The 20,241-nt window shown below is 50.2% G+C and overlaps 1 protein-coding gene and 1 non-coding gene across 2 annotated transcripts; one reads left to right on the forward strand and one right to left on the reverse strand.

The window, feature by feature from the left end:
* Window positions 1-10,275: 10,275 nt before the first annotated feature.
* On the reverse strand, window positions 10,276-10,349 carry TRNAE-UUC. Its single transcript has one exon. It is a non-coding gene; the product is annotated as a tRNA-Glu (tRNA).
* A 182-nt stretch (window positions 10,350-10,531) lies between these two features.
* LOC112902865 lies at window positions 10,532-14,207 on the forward strand. Its single transcript, XM_025972049.1, has 5 exons — window positions 10,532-10,896; window positions 11,626-11,858; window positions 12,121-12,261; window positions 12,370-13,768; window positions 13,851-14,207. The coding sequence occupies exons 2-5, from the start codon at window positions 11,641-11,643 to the stop codon at window positions 14,088-14,090; spliced, it is 1,998 nt and encodes a 665-aa protein (XP_025827834.1). The 5' UTR covers window positions 10,532-10,896; window positions 11,626-11,640; the 3' UTR covers window positions 14,091-14,207.
* The last annotated feature ends 6,034 nt before the right edge of the window (window positions 14,208-20,241 follow it).

The following is a 20,241-nucleotide window of genomic DNA, read 5'->3' on the forward strand; positions in this document are numbered from 1 at the left end:
GAGGAGATGGCTGCTGATTAGAATGGACTGAGGAGTACGCTGAAGCTAATAAGAAGATAAAAGGGGGGAAATGCATTTAGAACTTTCAGAACTTACGACTTCAAATATTTTTTACTTTTAAAGGTGAGAGCAACATCATTCCTTTCAAATAAATAGGTCAGTTCCACCTTTTCCTCTTCATCCCAGTCGTATGTCTGCACCATCAGCGGAGAGTGCGAGGCAACGACGACGTGGTAGGCGGAGGTCTGCAGCAGGAGGAGGACCAGAGCGTAGTACACGGCGCGGGGAGAAGTGTGAGCTCTAGCCCTGGCGTTCCGAACAGGCATTTCATCGAACACCCAGAGAGCGTCTCTCAAGTAGCTGCAGGAAGCGAGATTTGCTGCTGCAGCGGCAGAAGGGGCCGGGCGGATGCGGCCAGGGCAGGAAGAATAGTGAGGTCTGGGCTCTAGCTGGGGCGGCACGAGGCAGCCGGACGCGCCCGGCGGTCACAGCAGGAGCAAGCGGACGGCGACGCGCGCAAGTGCTCTGGAAGCGTCCAAAAGCTGACGTGAAGAGAGGGGGCACATGTAACAGGAAGTTTCACCGAATTTCCAAATACCCTACTATACAGCCACACGACTAGCGTCGCTATCGAATGTAAACAAACTTTGGCACATTGAGGCATAGTCGCTATACGGTTGGCAGAATGGCGGTAGTCGGTGGCTATTGCTTTTTAGATAGACCCACACTGTGCTTGGCAGGTGCGTTCAACAGGTGTAATATAACTCTAGGAAGCAATGAAATCTGATAGGGGCTCAGTGGAAACATACAGGTGCAAAGACAAGAACAAAAGGAAAAAAGCATAAGCACGCCTGCACGGTAAAGACAAATAGAAAGGCAGAAGGGTTTACGGCGAAGTCAAAATGAAAGCTACGCTAGGCAGCATGCACACCAGAAGAAAAACATACAGCGAACGTTACAGAGAAGATGAAGTATCAGGCGCAAAAGAGTATTGGGTTTTTTCTTCTTTTTCTTTTTTTGAGATTGTGCAAATTAAAAGAGTATTGGTGCATGTGCATTGTGCGCACAAACTCAGTCTCACGTCTTAGGTCTAATCTGGCCCAAGTGAGAGGTGAGGATCCTGTCATCCCTTATGGCCTAACTGAATTTGGCCCAAGTGATGGTGGTTCCTGGCTTTCAACGACTTAGCCCAATAGAAGGTGCAGTAATAACAACAGTGACACAAAAAAAACTTGAGCAGGGATTGCGTCTCACCTGCTGTACTTTTTACAAATCAAGCATCAAACAAACATGATAGTAATGATGGGTGTGCCTAGATAATTATCAGACAAACTCCTTGCTATCAAATCTGACAGTCCACCTTTGCTAAGTAGACACATCAGTCCCTGTTTGGCACAGCCTACTCCTCAATCTTCCCACAGATTAAGCATAAGCTTTGGCAGACGGACAGTATTCTGCTGAAGCTACCAGTAGGCAGACTCTGCACAATAAGCTGAATAAGCAGAGTCTGCTTTTCACCAGCTTTTTGCAAATCCAAAGCGACACAAAGGCAGCATGTATACATCAATAAGGCAACATACATCCCTGCTCAACTGATCCGTCCGCTTATTAGGATAATGCATGCGGAGCTAGCGTTAAGATCGGAGTCCTCCCAACGAATTGAAGCACGCGAGATGCGCAACTAGTAACCGCCGTTTCGTTGCCCCTCCTAGTCCTAGTAGCCCGCTTACCTAGACTTCGTGCGCCGCCGTTTCTTTATCAGTTCGACCACAACTTCGCAAGGATTGGTAGATCCACATATGCATCTAGCCATGGCTGCTGTTTCTACGAAGCAGATCGATCCGCGATAGCTAGGCTTGTCTCGCTCGCCTCCTTCACCTCGCACGTCTCCTTTCCGATCCGGCGTCACCATGGGCGCCTGCTTGAGCACATCAGGCGGACGCCGCCGCCGCCCGAGCCCGCGCTGGTCGGACCTCCCGCCGGAGATCGGGGGCCTCGTCCTGTGCCGCCTGCTGTCCCACGTCGACCGCCTCAGCTTCGGCGCCGTCTGCCGCCGGTGGCGCCTCGCCGCGCGGCGGCACCGCCACCGCCTGCCGCCGGCGCTGCCGTGGCTCAGCTGGAGCACGCCCCCGTCCCGGGCGGACTGCCCGTCCCCGGCGCGCGGCAAGCTGCTTCCGCGGGGCCTCATGGAGCCAGGGGCGCTCCCGGCCCCCGTCCTCACGGCCTGCTTCTGCTCCCTGGACGGCTGGCTCATGTGCGAGTACTATGGCGCATACACCACCGCGCGGGCCCTCGTCAAGGCTTCCTCCGGCGCCGCCACGAAGCTGCCACCACCGAGTCACCGCCGTCTCGACGGCGGCGCTGACCCGCACGGCGGCACCACGGCGGCCGTCGTCTCCACCACGTCCCTGAAGCGTAAGATGACGATGGCGCCCCCGTCGTCACCCGAGGGATGGGGATACAGCCGCGGCCACGGCCCGTGGTACGAGGATGTGGCCTTCCACCGCGGGAAGCTCTACGCGCTCACCGCCGGCGAGGAGCTCTTCGCGCTCGAGGTCGCCGGCGGGGAGATCGCCGGGGAGTCGCGGGACGAGCGTGTCATCAGCACAGGGCCGCCGTCCCCGCCGACGCCGGCCGCCGACCCGCGGGAGCGCCCCACCAACATGCGCTACCTCGTCGCGTCGTCGTGCGGCGGGAAGCTGCTGATGGTGAAATGGAGCGTGCCCCGCCGCGTGAGCGAATCAACGGCCGCCAAGATCACCAGGAGGAGGATCAAGATGAGGGTGTTCGAGGCGGACCTGGCCGCGGGCCGGTGGCTGGAGGTCCGCAGCCTGGGCGCCGACGAGGCGCTCTTCGTCAGCAGGGGGTGCTCCCGGGCGCTCCGCCTGACGGGCGGCGACAGGAGGTTCCAGGGGAACCGCGTCTACTTCCTGGGCATCGACCTGGCCGCGTGCTGCAAGGAAGCACTGTGGCCCGGCTGCGGCCGGCGTGGCCTGCTCGAGCTCCCGAGCTACGGCTTCTACGACCTGGGCAGCCGCAGGAGCAGCCCGGTGTTCCTGGACGGGTTCAATAGCGTCGTGCAGCTGTCATCGGCGATGCTGAGCTCGGAATGGTGCTTCCCGTGTCCGCAGGAGTAAAAGATGAATAAATCAGATTGTTTCCGTTTCTTTTTAGAAGGATTGCGTGCATCTTGATTTATCATATGTAGCAAAAGTTTAGTTTTATGATCGATGACCATGATCTTAATTTGTTGCCATTGCCAACGAAGTTTGGTTCTAAATAAAGATTCACTCCCACATGATACTATTTCTGTTCCTCGGAATGGTTAGGTTATGTACGCATATCCTGTGAGTAAATTATCTTAAAATCATATGCATTATTGAGTATTTATTTATTTGGATTCGGAATTGCATGGACTATCTTTTTCATGTTTTCATGGTTCAGTTAGTTCCTCTCTTGTGAATACAATTAATAGAACGAGGATCTTGACAGCAGTAGGAAATTCTGACGGACAGTGAAGTTGTATTGATCTTTTATTCATCCTTCAGACCTCATACTTCACCTCTACTATGCCCGTCTGGCTGTACGTTGCTGGGTGGCAATGGATGCGACTGACTAGATTGATGATCGGTCTTAATTCCCATGAGCGAAAACATGAGCATCTTCTTTCCTAGAAGCCCCACAAATTAGATCACCTCCTATATACTGGACAAAACAACACAAAACAAAACAAAACAGAGACCAACAGTCCAACACTAGCACATATCTATCACGGATACCTCTAGGAGGAAGCAGTGACATCATTGATGTGCCAATGGCCTGATGTGGCGTGCCTAAAGTTTTAAATAGCCGGTTATAGCTGCCGCTAAACCTAAGCTATAGCTGCTAGAAATAGTAGCCGTTATAGCATTTAGCCCGCTAAAGCCGGCTGTAACCCGCTAAATGCTATAATGGCAGTCCTGCCACTAAAAGTCTTAGCCGGCGATTTAAAATCATGAGCGTGCCACAACCAAACTTTTCAAAGGGAGATCATATCAAATTAACGTGTATACTTTGAAAATACTTTAGCATATATCCTAAACAAATTAACGTGCCATTGTCCAAGCTGCAGTTCACCTCCGTCCACCGACCCCTCTCGAGATCCGGCTCAAATACCTTCAGCACGACCCGGTCAGCAGCATTGGAAGACGAGGCGCTCCTGCTGCAAGGATGGCGAGCAGGAATAACCATCCACTTCACCATGAGTAGCTTGCCTGCACAAGACACGACCAGGTAGCGCCGCGTCAGGATCCGAAGACCTCCTGGATTCGCCATCTCGGGAGGCTGTGGTGTGATCGCATGCTCGACGATGTGCGACGCCTTCGGTACGCCGGCGGCGGCGGCGCTGGCCTCATGAACGAAGAGCTCATCCTCGTTGCTGAGGGCGTAGAGCTTACCGCGGTGCAGGGCGATGTCCACGTACAACCCTCTTCCACGACCATAATTTGATGGACAAGCCGACCATGAAGGGGCGCCGGGCCGGTAGAACGCGACGGAGCTGCTCCAGAGGATGGCGGTTACGAGGTCGGGTAAGCACACGATGATCTTCGCGCCGTTGTCAAGCGAGAATGGCATCTCAATGGTGGCTCCGGAGAGAGGGTTGACCAAGAAGCACTTGGAGTCCTCGCCGTACGGCTGGTACAGGAGCCAGCCGTCGAAGGAGCCGTGGCAGCTGGGGAACATGCGGCGCAGCACGTCCACGTCGTCCGTACGGAAGCGGCGCAGCTCGCCGCCGGCAGGGCTTAGGAAGGCGTGGCCGCCCAACCAGATGAGGGGCAGCGCCGGCGGCAAGTGGGGCCGCTGCTGCCGCTCGACCAGGCACCATTGGCGACAGACGCTCCTGAAGCGGAGGCGGTCGATGTGGCACGGCAGCAGGCGCAGGATGAGGCTGCCGAGATCCGCCGGGAGCTCCGACCATGGCGACGAGCGTGGTTTCCCCAGCCAATCCGTGATGCGATCCGCAGCCGGAAAAGAGGCGACACCGATGGGTGTCAAATCTTTCTTTTGCAAAACGATCGATCTGTTATAGGTGCAAATAATTCGGGGCTAATATATTTGTTTATTAAGCATATTGGATGGAAAATGCCGTCAATTCAAATAAATATGCCAGATATCTCGTCTCCTAAAGTCCTAATAAAGAACACTTATTTCCTTCTAATTCAAGATGTGAGAGCAGGGCCCTCACCTACATATTGAGAGTCCTGTGCTAAATTTAATTCTATAAAATTTATTATTTAATACCTGGAATACAAATAAGCATCGTTTACTTGAAGTCTATGTTTTACACAAGAGAGTAGTCTTAATACTCTAGTTCATGAATCCAATTTGTTTTCTTACGAGCGTACATGAGAAAAGGAGATCTGTTTTCTCACTAGTGTGCATTTACCGATTCCATAAATTCATTGGAGTCCGCAGCATTACAATCCAGCTTGCTATTCTAGTGTGGCACTCTCAAGTCCCCATGGCAGCTGCTGCTCTTAGGTTGTGGTAGTGGCGGCAGCTAATTAAGGGGATGGAGCGAATAAGATTGGACGTCTAACCTCACGTAGTATTAATTTGTACTCCATCTGTTTTCAAATTATGGGTCGTTTTGAGATTTATAGATTCGTAGATTTTACTATACACCTAAATATATATTATATTTAGATACATAGAAAAAATTATATATCTTGATCTGTCAAAATGACCTATAATTTGGAACGGAGGAAGTACCACAGAAGGTACCTACACATTTATGATTTATATGTACTAATGTACTATATATTTGTTCATTGAACACCTTGTGACTCGAACTCGGATATGGATATATTCCACCACAAGAATTCTAATTAGCTGAGCCGTAATCAGCCATGATGGCTAACTTAATTTTCTTTGATGAAGAAAATGGTGTATATAACCGAACTGCAAATTAAATATTGAGCATCCTAATTGGCTAAACAAATTCTGTACCTGAGAGGAGGAACTTTTTCAATAAAAAAATAATGACTACATTAATGTCTTCAAAAATGAAATGGCTGATTTGTCATCCTTGCCAAACTAAAAACTGCTGCATGCTTAGTACGAATATGTCTGAAACTCTGAATCCCCTTCAATATCTCTCAAACCCCTCCAATCCCTCCTAATCCTCTTGTGAAGGGGATTAACCGAACAGACCCTAATGAGGTTTAATTAGAAATGCAAGATCCCATCTCTAACGCATCGCAGGGATATAATGCATCTAGGCCGATTGGCCCTTTCCCATTTTTGCACAATCTCACCATGATCCAAGAGGAATACATCCATCGACACTCCAAGGCATGTGTTCAGTCATTCATCACGCCTGCTTGGTAAACTGGCGCAGGGTAAATAGAGCTAAGAATTTGGGTGGTCTGGGAATCAAAGATTTGGCTCACTTTAATCAAAGATTTGGCTCACTTTAATCGTGCACTACGATTACATTGGCCATGGTTTAAATGGACAGAGCCTACTAAACCTTGGACAAGCATGCAACTGAAACTGTCGGTGGAGGAGCAGGAGTTATTTAGATTGTGACTGCAATTACTGTGAGGAACAAATTCAAACTGATTCCATTTAATTGAGTCATCATCCATTGATCAACTCAATTAAAGAGAACTAATCCTGTAGTCCTTGAAATGTGTCATGAGCAATGTCCATAATTTATACACACTCCACAAGCACAATAAATTGAATATCACCACACACAAGTACATCCATACATAGAGTTCACATTACATAAAGAGGTTCAAAGTAAATAACACAAATCTTAGAGTTTTGCAGCAGAATTGTCTATCATCACGCTCATAGTGCTCTTCTCATAGCCACCGGCCATCTACTCCTCACCGGCACCTCCATCTGCGGGGTAGAAGTACCTAAAGATGTCCTCCGGCTGCGGATCACCTGCATCAAGTTAACGACAGCACCACAAGTACAAAAAGTACTCACAGGACTTATTCAATATGGGCATATACTTGCCCGACCTCAAGAAGAATGCATTTGGTTAGGTAGCAAGGAAAAGTCATCGTAATTAATTTTGCATAAAAAGCATTCTACATTTAATAAATTTATGATAAGCAAACGACATAGCATCTATAATATCATACATCAAAACAATGGCATAAGTATAGTGATCATAAATCATAAGCTCAATCTTCGATGAACCCTTCTTACAGTAACGTACGTTAAAGTCCAAGTACAAGAGCATGTTCAATGATCGAGAGTGCGGCTATTGCAATAGATAAAAATTCTGTAGGGGTGTACAACGTTTCCCATACGAGAACAAGACCAACAACCATACCCACGGTCAAGGATAAGTGTTGATTCATGCCTCAACCCTTCGTATACCCATACCCGGCTATGAGCGAACGGTCGGGAGGGACAAGTACACCGGAACCGCCGATCACACTCCATCACGGCCTGCACCGAATCTGTTCAAGGCACGATGCGACTTATGCTACTGAGCTTACCGTCCCATTATTAAGTATGTGGTTTGTACGGAAAAATGCATAAGTATCACAGCTATAACGACCGGTCCTTAACCAATCCAAGCAAGCCTATACCATTTGGATTCCACTCTCAACATGGTCCTACCATGCTTGCCCAAGTTCGTTCATCATTCTTAATTGCTCATCTTTTATTCATCATGGACTAAGCATGTATAATTAATCAAACACCTCACCCTAGAGCTCGCGAGTGGTGGTGACTTTGCCACCTCTCGACTTCTACCGAAGCTAAGCATGACTAAGCAATTAATTCGTGACATCTAAACAAGCATACTCAACTAGGGAAGTAAGGTTCTAAGCAAGGTTGGTAATACATCGATTAGGTTCTAAGAAATCATTGAGACATACAGTAACTCATGCACAAAAAAGACACATATACTTCATTGATTTAAAAATATAGGTGAAAAGATGCATATGTGCCTGCCTTGATTCTCAAGGGGGTGTCGTCTCCCACGGTATCCGGCTCACCCTCCTCTTGTTCCGGCGTCACGGCCTCTACCTGAGTGCAATGATACTTGATAAATAAATATGCTATGAACGATTGCAATGATATGCAAATGACATAAGAAAGTATGCTTAAATATTGCAAGACCATAATAAAAGAAGCTAGACATATAGTACATATGTGGATTGTTTATGGTTAAGTGCAAGGGTATTAAACGAGTAAACACGGACCGTCCGACTTGGGAGAAGCGGACCGCCCGGCTCTAAACAGCGGACCACCATTTCGCAGACCGTCCGCCGGTTAACCGCGGACCTTTCCGTTGGTCAACCGCGGACTGTTTTAGCTAAGAAACAAGGTTTCTGTGTGTTTCTGTGTAGTGCTGAAAATTGATCTGCGGACCGTCCACCCCTAGAGGGGAGATCGTCCACCATACAAAAATTTGGGAGGCCGAAAAAATGTCCAGAAGCTTTAAGTAAGTGGCGGACCGTCCGCCCATGATGGGGAGACTGTCCGCACCACGGCTGAGGCTAACCGGCAAGTTTGCCGGCGGCAATTCCGGCCACGATTTGGGGTGGGTTTGTTTCTAAATATTTCTGGGAGTGTGTTGAGTCTATTTTGTAAGCTAAAACTCACATGCATTAGAACTACAAAGATCTAGGTCATCAATGGTGATTGTGCTCTAAAGGAGTTTCATGGCTTCCAAACCTAGATCAATGGGGATGGGTTGGGGAGGGGATGGGCTCACCAGCGATAAGTGGAACACCAGCAAGGGCTGCAAGATGGTGGAAGAGGCTTAGTGAAGCTTGAGCTCGTTCTTCTTGCTTGAAGCTTGAGGAAGAGGAAGAAGATGGAGGGAGAAGCTTGGGGAAGCTCCTAGCTCCAAGGAAGAAGATGATGTTGAGGGGTGCAGCTCGTCAGCGTCGATCTCCGGCGTCCTCCGGTGAAGCTCCGGCAAGGTGGATGGCTTCAATGGTGGGGGAGAAGATGAAGCTCCTCCATAGCTTCAGGTTAGAGAGAAAGAGAGAGTGGAGTTTGAGTGAGTGGGGAGGGAGAGATTGAGAGCAGGAGGTGCTCTGGACAAAGAGGAGCTTGGTTGACATGTGGGGCCCGTGGGGGGTACGTGGTGTCAAAGTTCTGCGCACTTGATACACATCGGGGAGGCACTAGCGGACCGTTCGCAAGTGGGGCGCGGACTGTCTGGGGTGTTGACGTGGCAAAGACTTACTCGGTCGCGTTGACCTCTGTCAGTCGTGCTGAAGAATTAAGGACAGTCCGCCATACAGGATCGGACCGTCCGCCTATATATAATTTTGAAAGGGTTTAATCCTATAGTTTTATCACCCCTAAATGCAATCTAATCATGATTAATGCTTGATGATGCATATGATGATATGATTATCCTTTTAATTAGCCTAGGGTTGTTACGATTACCGTCGGCAACAGTGCCAAAACTCAGTTCTGGAACGACCGATGGCTGCACGGTCGAGCTCATGGACATCGCCCCAGATTGCTTCCGACTGGCCTGGCGCAAAAACATCTCGGTTCAGCAGGCTCTGAATGGCAGGAAATGGATGCGTGGTCTTCGCCGCATCCTATTCGGCAGCATCGGTCTATGATGTTCGATTTGTTGGGTCAACTGCAGATAACCGCTGGACGCAGGTGTGGCAAACGAAAGCGGAAAACAAATGCCGTCTCTTCATGTGACTTCTACTTCAGTGCAGGTTACCCACAGCCGATAGGATTATTCAGCGTGGCGGCACTGCCGATGCCGTTCGCAAATTGTGCCATATTAGGCAAGAAACAACAGTGCACCTGGTGGCTCAATGCTCCTGGCGTCTCTTGGCGCAGAGGACATCAGTCGCCCTGCCTCAGAGTTCGTCGCACCTGTCCAGGGTCCGAGAATGGTGGGAGCAGATCAGCAAGGCTACTGGTATTGATTCAGTTCACCTTTTACAAATCCTCACCCATGCTGCTTTGAACATCTGGAAGCAGCGCTGCCGGCGGGTGTTTGACAACAAAGCTCTACCTGTTGATCAGTTGGTCATGCTCATTCAGCATGGCGTCGCTGCCTACCGCTAGAAGTATAATTTGATTAAAACATTTGAAATCTCCCAAATCTCAGCTCTGAGCTTTGTCGTGTGACGGAGAGAACATCAGAGGGGGCACAAGGCCCGAAATCGCAACTCTGAGCTCTGCCCTGTGACGAAGAAGAACATCAAAGAGCGAACGGAAAAAAGAATGTTCTGCCCTCTGTTCTGAGTGCAAAAAAAAAGGAAAAAATAGCTAAAATGATTCCATTGCCGGGATTTGAACCCGGGTCGCCTGGGTGAAAGCCAGGTATCCTAACCGGACTAGACGACAATGGATTTGATGTTCAAGATAACATAACAGGTAATAACATGCATAGTATATGACATATTCAGTCCTTGCGTGTACCTGTGCATGCGTTAGGAAGTACTCCCTCCGTTCGGAAAATCCTGACGTTTCCGACCAGAATCAAAAAATTAAGGAAACAGTGAAATGACAGTTATGCCCTTCATCCATTGAAGGTTCCCACCTCGCAGTCGAGATCCCGCCGGCGCCGTCCTCGCCGAGCCGAGATCCAGGGTGACGGCGCCACCCCTGTGCGGGCCGAGATCCCACCGGCGTCGTCCTCGCCGGGACGAGATCTCCCGCCACCCCTGTGCCGTCTCCGTCGAGATCCGGAGCACCGCCGCCGACCTCACCGCCGACAACTTTGGGGACGTGCAGAGCCCGCCGTTCCCGTGCTTCAAGCGCTTCATACTCAAGAGCACCACCATCACCGTGTACAAGGGATTCGCTGACGAGGGCGTCAAGAAGGGGTTCAAGCCGCAGGACAACGCCGTCAAGCTCTGGGACCCCGAGGGTGCGCAGGGGCACAAGGAGTGGCTGGTGCGTACCCCTCACTCTTACTATCCTCGCATTGAGCTGTCCTGTGTTGATTACTCTTCGTTCGCATAGTACTATCCTCGCATCAGCTCTGGGACCAACTACTGACGAAGAAGCTGGCTGACGAATTGCAGCGCCAGCGGCGGCTCTGACTTGTTGAGAGAATCGATTTGGTGTCATCTTTCTTATCCACAGACGACGGAACCAATAATAAAAGTCACCATGTGTATAGCAGCTAGCCATTACTGGGCTTTACAACTTGCACTCATGCTGTTAATCTAATTGCTGTTAATCTAATTGTGATGCTGATGATATCTTTAATCTAATTGCTGTTGAGAGAATCGATTAATGTTCCCCAAGGTGATGCTGATGACATCTTTAATCTAATTGCTGTTGAGTATATGATGCACTCATGCTGCACAAACGCTAATGCCTCACAGGCAGCACGTGCATTTCTTTTCAGCCCACCATGCCAACAAATCGCTCTGTAAATCTGTATAGTACTGATCCCCTGCTGCTGCATTTTGCCATTGCAGTTGCTCTGCTTTAGATTTTATTTACAGTACAATTTTGATCAAATTACAGGAAGGACTACTGGTCCTCAACAAGTTAATTGTACATGCACGTGCTCCTAGCTGCTGCTTTAGCCCTCACACTGATTCTTTATCCGTGAGCTGCAACGATGCCTAACATCTTTTGCAACGATGCCTAACACCTTTTCTTTTGTTTCAGGAAATATATTCTCTAATGGGACGTCGGAAGCACTTTATTCCACCTTTGTTGTCCAATCATCAATCTGACAGCAATGTCGCGAGCCTCTCAGCCATAGCTGCGTGCCGATGTGAGGAGCTGTTGAGAGTAGTCCAAGAAGAGAAGATTGGAGACAATGGTCCAGCGACCTCATCGAGTTCAAGAACTCCACGGTTCCCAAAGACTTGTGTTTCAGACACTATTGTGCATACAAGGTGAGAACCACATTTTTACCATTTGTTTTAGTTGGTAGTTTCAGTTTGTCAGCTGAATATTGCCGATGGAAAATGTTATAGTATATTCAGTTTTGTCAGCGGCACTTATTGCCTCTATTTTTCAATGTATGTCCATGGTCAGCGCCATTTTTTTCAAACGAGCGGCATTTTGTAGCTGGGTACCAGAATGTTGGTTGCAGCTCTTTAAGTCTGCTTTTTTGTTTTTCCTTTGTTTAATTTCATTTCATCGTTACTCTTGCAGAGTGGTGAGCCAAGTGGAGTTGGTGCCAGAGGTGGTGCCCGAGGACATACAAGAGGCTGGCAGCAACGCACCACTCCCATCTACCATTTCAAGTTCATGCAGGAATGCTGGCACAGATTGTTCATCTACTGGATCACAAAGGTATACTATTTTCACTACTATCGTTGCTTCATGTAGAGGTGCAGGTTATATGTGGACATTCTTGACCAATTTAAGAGGATTATTTTCTTATCATTATTATTCCTGCAGGGTTTTGCAAGAAAGGCACATGAGCACAAAAAGAAAATCACCAGAGATAATGCGTTCACCTAGGCTTTCACCAAGAACATCGCCAAGGATTTTCAGATCTCCATTAAGCCGGATGATACTTACACCAAGGATTTCACCAAGGATTTCCAAATCTCCATTGAGTTCGGCTGCAGTCAACGAGCATCACAGGGGGTCAAGAGATTTTGATTTGAATAGTATGCCTATTTGCAGCGCAGAGGACCAAGTTAATCTGACCATAGGTTTGGATTATGGTCAGCAGACAGATGGCAATATACCTGATCTACAGCTTCAAAACAGAGCACGTAGGATACAAAAGGAATATCCCAAGCACACAAAAAAAGCTGTATTTCAGTTCTTGCTTGCAAAATCTGTGAATGGACAATTGAAAGGCCATGAAACAAGAGAAGCTTCAGTTGCATTCTCTGTGAGTATGAGAACAGTACAACGTATTTGGGATGAAGGAAAGCACTGCCTGGATCAAGGGACTGAACCAACTTTTGAGGGCAAGAGGTCAAATCGAGGTCGCAAGAAGAAGGAATTTGACACATCAAAGATTCGCGAGTTGCCAATTTCCAAGCGTGGTACCTTGCGGGATGTATCCACACACATGAATGTCAGTGTATCAACAGCTCATAACAGATTGAAGGATGGAACCATCAAGCGCGTCTCCAATAGTTTGAAGCCACTGTTGACAAATGAGAATAAGAAAGAGCGTCTTAAGTGGTGCCTATCCATGTTGGATCCTAGGACTGTACCCCATAATCCTGTTTTCAAAGGGCTGTTTGATGTTGTCGTCATCGATGAGAAGTGGTTTTACATTACTAAAAGGACAGCAAGGTATTATACGACTCCGGACGAACAACAACCGACAAGATCATCCAAGAACAAAAATTTTATTCCGAAAATAATGTTTTTGTGTGCTCTTGCTCGTCCGAGGTTTGATTCCGAGGGAAACTGCACTTTTGATGGTAAAATCGGGTATTTTCCTTTCGTGACTTATGAGCCAGCTAAGAGATCAAGTAAGAATCGTCCAGCTGGGACAATAGAGCTGAAACCTATGGATACAGTAAGAATGGGTGTTAGTCGAGAATATTTGGTTAAGAAGATCATACCAGCAATTCGGGAGAAGTGGCCTCCAGAGGATGTGCACAGTCCCATCTATATCCAGCAAGATAATGCTCCGTCCCACGTTAATCCTGATGATATAATATTTTGTGAAGCTGCTAAAAAAGACGGATTCGATATCCGACTCATGTTGCAGCCCGCCAATTCACCCGACTTGAATATCTGTGATTTAGGCTTTTTTAACTCTATACAGTCTATCCAGTACAAGACTAGCTCAAAAAGCACTGAGGAACTTGTATCTGCAGTTCTTGAGGCAAGTTTATGGTTTATTTTACTATTCAGTTTTCTCTTTCTTTTTCAATAATGTTAGCTAACACATTTATACTATGAATCAGGCTTTTGCAGATTATCCACCATCAAAGTTAAATCGCATTTTCTTATCCTTTCATGCTTGCATGAATGAAGTGATAAAGATTGGAGGTGGAAATGAATACAAGGTTCCTCATATAAGAAAAGGGGTACTAGAACGACAAGACTGTCTCCCAGTGCAACTTGGCTGTGATGCTGAAGTGGTGGCGGCTGCTATATCTCAAATATCAGATGCTGGATTGATAGATGCCGCCCCCACATCTTAGTCGCCCTTTGAGTGAACTTGTAGTGACCCTTAATTGCATTTGAGAGATATTTCATTGCCATTTGCTTGAGTTTTCCCTTGCTGTGTCAAGAATTGTGAAGCAATGTCAAAAATCGTGTGTGTGTCTCACCATGTAATTCTCTTTATGCTCTTGCTGCAATGTCAGGATGCTGTGAACCATTCTATACCATAAGAGTGCAATCAGCAGACTTATATAGCTGCAACCATTATATATTGCTATTATGTGTGTCATTCTCTTGTCAGCTATTATGAGTGTCATTCTCTTGTCAGCTATTATGAGTGTCATTATACATTTATACTATTATTTTCTTCACTGATAAGAACTTTTTTAAAAAAAATGAGGAGAACTTATTTTTTGAAATGGGGAGTATATGTGATCATGATGTGTACAGACTTATGTCATGAACTTTTATTCACAAGTCCAAATTCTGAATGTCAGGTTTTATATTTACATGATCATCAGATATGCTATACTGTTCTTAACTCGTCACATACTCTCATTACAGAAATAGCAAACTATTAGTAGCAGAAATAGCAGAAATCTGCAAAGATGAATGTCAGAACGATTTCGGAGAGAAGCACCATCGAAGGCCAGAGACCATACATACAAACAGAGCAGTAAACTCTCATTACCTCGATGGATACAGCCGTGAGTGTCCAAGAACTACAAATCCAAGCCACAAACCTGTACTTGGATGGACATGCAAAGAAAAAACAGTAGGTACAGATCAGTGTCTTATTCAGTTCAATTTTACTCCATAGATTGGATAACAATTCACTACTTTAGATGAACTAGAGGCATCCATAGATTGATCCATGCCCATCCCTACTAAAAGCTCACGGCTAGGATGAAACAAAAGTGCTCTCCTCCAAGATCGATCTGAGTATTCGGTGAAGGGAAGGAAAGAAACGAAAAAGGAAAAGAGAGCAGAGCTGATTCGGTGGGAGGCGGGGGACGGGTGTTGCGGACGCCCATGCATCTCCTGGTGGAGGAGGAAGTGAGCGGCGCCATGGCCGGCTGCTCCTGGTGCTGAATGATGGAGGCGCTGCGTGGTCTCACGGCAAGCGGCAAGACAGGGGCAGACGGCGTCGCAGCAGCAGTACGGGTGGACGGCAGCGGGCCACACGGGGCAGCGCTGCGGTGGTGGCGGACAAAGCTCCAGGTGTGACCTCGGCGGAGAAGAGCGACGCAGGGGCGGAGAGAGCTCGGCACCGGAGGGCGCGAGGGGCGGTGGGGCGCCGAGGCCGAGAAGGAAGATGGGGGCAGGGCAGGGGCAAAATTGGAAAGTAGACTGCGATCTGTATTAGGGGCGACAGGAAAAAATGGAAAATCGATCTCTACTGTTGACGACACGATTTTCCGAACGGAGGGAGTAGCTATTTGAAAGTACCAAGTCCAGTACCTCTATTGGATAGGAGGCGAATGCCATCTGCCAGAGGAGCTAATCAGATGTATGTTGATCATGATGGAAAATATGATGAGTCTGAGATGGGCTTTGTTGCAAAGATGGTCCTCATGAGAGTTGCACACTTCTCTTGGCAGTGGTATGTATAGAGGTGGTAACGGGCACGCGCCCGCTGGGTATTGCTTGCCCATATCCGTACATGTCAAGATAAAATACATCCGCTAAGAAACCCATACCCGATGCCGGGTACGGATTATGTCCCAAACCTATACCCGCATGGGTGGCGGGTACCCGCGGGCTGCCCGTGCCCGACAATCTGTTAAGTACTCAATCACTCAGATATATCAGCCAATAGACACATACATAAAACTGAAGTAATAATACATGATAAACATCAATCATAAGAATGATAGAGTGTTTCATAAATCATAACACCATTAATCACATCAGACATCACAAGTTCACAGACAGATTAATATCCAGTTACTGTCCACCATCCGTAGCATGGCACAGCTAGTTCACTGCATTAGACATCAAAGTTCCAAAACAAAGTTATTGGATCATAATAAAATAAGTATATGATCTACATTCTTTATATTATATCGGGTTTAAAAAACCTATGGGTTTGCGGGTTCGGTGCTACGATCCCATACCCTTACCCGCGTACCCGCTGGGTACAGATTATCACCCATTAAGAAACCCACAGGTATAGATATTAGTCCGTACCCATACCCTAATAGAGTAAAAACCCGCCGGGTTTCGGGTGTCGGGTACCCATTGCCATCTCTAGGTATGTACGAGCTAATTATGATCATCAATAATAAAGAATACCTATTCTGTTAAGAGTTAACAACCTTTCTAAAATTATGCTGAACATCATGTCAGCAATTTAATCTTCTGTGGTACTGTCAGATCGGAGGAACCGACTCCCGAGGAAAGCACTATTCAAGCTTCTCTGTTGTGTAGGATGGAAAATCTGGGTGAATGCACTGGGCTGGGCTGGAAGAGCTTGGACACAGCAGTTCGATGCAGATGGGCTGGACAGAGGAGGACAGGGAAAAGGCTCGGCCCACCACATTCTCAGCCCAAATGAGTCCTTGAACGCGGCAGACGAAGGCGAACCCGAGTCCGAGTCGGTGTCAGACGAACGGCGAGGCGGCGCGTGACCCGCTCTGCACTCGATCGGAATCGGCTACCCGAGTCGGACCTTCGTTGGAATCTGACGCTCCACGCCCAGCACTTCCCCATAAGATTGTGAGTTGCGATCGCCCCGCTCCGTCTCCTCCGCGCTCACCTGCGCGGCGCTCCCCTCCTCTGGTGTGCGTTGTCTCCGACTCTCCGTCGTCGATCGTCCATGGCGATCCCGGTGGCGCGCGTGCACCTCGCCATGGCGCACGCGGCTCTCCCAGGCCTGCTCCCGACCTCGCCCAGGTACACGCTGCTGCCGCTGCTCCCGGCGCCGCCATGCGCCATCATCCTCCCTAACGGTTCGCCTGCCAGGCCCAGCCGCGCCGACGCCGCGGAGAGGTGGGACGCGTACAAGATCAAGCAGAGCGGCGGCGTCGTCGCCGCCGCCGTCAGTTGGCCAGTGTTCCTTGGACAGCAGGAGCAGCAGCCCCGGGGGCGCGTCCTCATCCGAGAAGTGGGTCAGCAAGAACAAGAAGAGTGCGGCCTCGTCAAGCAGCAGCAGCAGCAGCAGCAACGGCCACGCCGACTCCGAGGAGAGGTGGGACGCGCACAAGAAACCCGCGGCAAGCCCAGCGTCCTCGTCGTCGACCTCGGCAAGCAGGAGCAAGAGGCGCGATAGCAGCAAGAGATCCAATCACAGCCGCGCGTCGTCGTCGTCCGCCGAGCGCTGGGACGCTCACAAGAACCCTCGTGCGCTGCAGGCCAACGAGCTCGACGACGGCGAGAGCAGTACTGGAAGCAACGACATGGAGTTCGACAATGCGGCTCAGCCGCCGCCGCCGCTGCAACGGGCATTCTACGCCGGGCCGGGCTTCGTCAAGTCGCCGGAGCCGAGCATGCTTCCCATGCCGTCGTTCTCGATACGCGTTGCGTAGCTGCACGAATGCTCGAGGATCGTTGCTAGCAGCGTTAGCACCACAAATTGGAAAGTTTTTTTTATTAGATAGACAGTGTGGTTATTGTTGTTGTTGTGAAGTACAGTATCATGCAGTATGTTCATTCTGGTGTCACCTACACCTATGAACCGTATGGCATGATCTATGCAAGTACTCTGTTGTTTGATTTTGTTTCAATCCTACAGTATAATATTCTGCAGAATCTTATTTGCGATCCCGAGTTACAAACTTGGACTACCTCAACATACTCACAAATCATTACTCCAATTTTGAGCAAGTCTTCCTATTCCAATTCGTCGCTTGCATACATGAAGTTTCATAATTGTTTTTTTTGAAACGAAAAGTTTCATAAGTGTTCAGAGCTAAACATGATTTTCTTTGATACCATATAAGCTAAACATGATGGTATCGTGAGTTATCATCCATCAGTATTGCGGACGAGTAGTGTCGGCCTGTCGCCTATTTTCCTAATAGCAGAGCAGCAAACCTTGGTACAACATCGAAAGCAAACTCAGTCTGAGATTCAGCTCCAGACTTATCTGCACTTTTCTCTTTTCTCTGTTGTATGCGGAACTTCTGTGAGCGATATTTTTAAACGTTAATATTTTCGTTAGGGGGTAAACCTGAGGTCCAAGAAAAGGCAATGCAAAATGATCCAATAAAAATCATGCAAGGAAAGTGATCAGGCTTGGCTCTGCTAGTACTGCATGTGTAACATTCCATGTTAATATTAATAGGGTTTGACTAACAAAAATTGTGGATTTCAAAAATTTTTGTTGATACTTTAGGTTTGAAGGGTTGTTGCATCTGATTTGATTTGGACCTTTGAAATTGATTTGATTCGTTTGTGTGAGATTTGAATTTGAAGGGGGCATTCAAATTCAAATCTATTTGCTAACCCCTAACACCCTAGTGGGCCGCCTGTCCACCGGCCCGCGCAACCAAGCCCAGCCGCTCCTCCCTCCTTTCCTCTCTTCTTTCCCACGCGAGCCGGCCCAACGCCACCGGCCCAGCCCAGGACCGGGAACCCTCGCGACGCCCCCCCTTCCGTTCACCCGGGGCAGCTGACGGGCGGACCCCACCCGTCAGCTTTCCCCTTCCTCTCGCCCGCGCCTCCCCCGGCTCACCTCGCCCCTGTCGCCGTTTGCCGCCGCTCCGCGACAGGCCTCTAACCGCCCGCTCCCCCTTTTTCTCTTTTCTCCCCCGGCCGCGGCCCCGCTCCATGCGTCACCTGCCATGCGCGCGCCCCCTGTCCCCGCTCCGCGAGAGCCGCCGCAACCGCCCGCGCGCGCCCCCTTTTTCCCCCGCGCCCCGGCCGCCCGCGCAGCTGCCGCCCAAACCCTAGCCGCGACGCGGAGCCGCCACGCGTCCCAGCACGGACGCCCAAAAGCTCCCGCCGCCGCCGATCCCGAGCCCTAGGGCCACCCCATAAGAAGCCCCTCGGCCACCACCTCGAAACCCTAGCCGCCTACACCATTCCCCCGTTCTGCCGTCGCACCCGAGAGAGGAGAGCCCGAGGAGGAGCAGGAGCTGAGCGAGGAGGAGGAGGAGGAGGAGGAGGAGCGCCCGAGGAGGACATCGCCGCCGCGCCGGAGCGTCTCCACCAGGCCGGCGCCCCGAACGTCTACGTCGACGTTGCAGCTCACCCCGCACGGCACCGACCCACCTGCGTCGCCTCACCGCCACACCGACCGCTCTCCCCGTCAGCCCCACCGGTGAGCACAGTCGCCGCCGTGTCCCCTTCCCCTTTCCCCTCTGCTGCCGGCGTGAGCCTAGCGCCGCCGATGAGCCATCCGTAGCCGGCCGTAGGACTCCCCACACCCCTCCGGCCGCTGTGCCGTCCTTTCTTGCAGGAGCCCGTCGCGCCGCTTCTTCCCCCGCTGCCGCCGTCGCCCCTCGCCGCCGCGTCGTGCCGCGGACCCGGACCGCCGGTGCTCCGCGCACGGCACGGCCACGCCGCGGCTCTGGAAAACCAGAACCCGCGCGCGTGCGCGCACACCCGAGCTGTGCCCACTGCCTTGGCCCCAGCTTCGCCACGCCCGCGCCACGGCTCCGCCGTGCGCGTCCACCCCCGCGATGCGACCGCGACGTCGCGTTCGCGTCGCGACCCGGCCGTTGAGGCCTTTTTCCGAGCACCTTTCGGGCGCCACACACACGCACTCACACACTCGCGTCTGCTGCACCGGATCCAGGCCGCCACACCGGATCCCGCCGTGGCTGACGCCTGGGCCCGTCCTGTCAGAGAGGAGAAGGGAGCAACGCGCCCGCGAGGAGGAGAAGGCGAAGAGCCAGCCCAGTCAGAGGGGAAGGAGAAGGAGAGAGAGGGCCCAGCCCAGGAAGGAGATGGAACCGGCCTGCGGAAGGATCAAGCCGAGCCGAGTCAGCCGCACGCCCAGCCAGCCCACCTGCCGAGCCGGCCTGCTGAGCTGCAGGCCGAGCTGAGTCACGAGCCAAGCCGAGCCTGCTGGGCCAACCAAGCCGGCCCATTACCCCTTTCGGCCCAAAACCGAACCGTGGCTTTTCTTTTGTTTGCGACCTGACCCGAGGGACCCACCTGTCAGCCTCGTGCTGAGGCTGACCAGTGGGGCCCGACGACCGCTGACCGACCCTTGACCGTTGACCGTTGACCGGTCAACGTTGA

This window comes from Panicum hallii, chromosome 8 (assembly GCF_002211085.1).
Source record: "Panicum hallii strain FIL2 chromosome 8, PHallii_v3.1, whole genome shotgun sequence".
Lineage (NCBI taxonomy): Eukaryota > Viridiplantae > Streptophyta > Magnoliopsida > Poales > Poaceae > Panicum > Panicum hallii.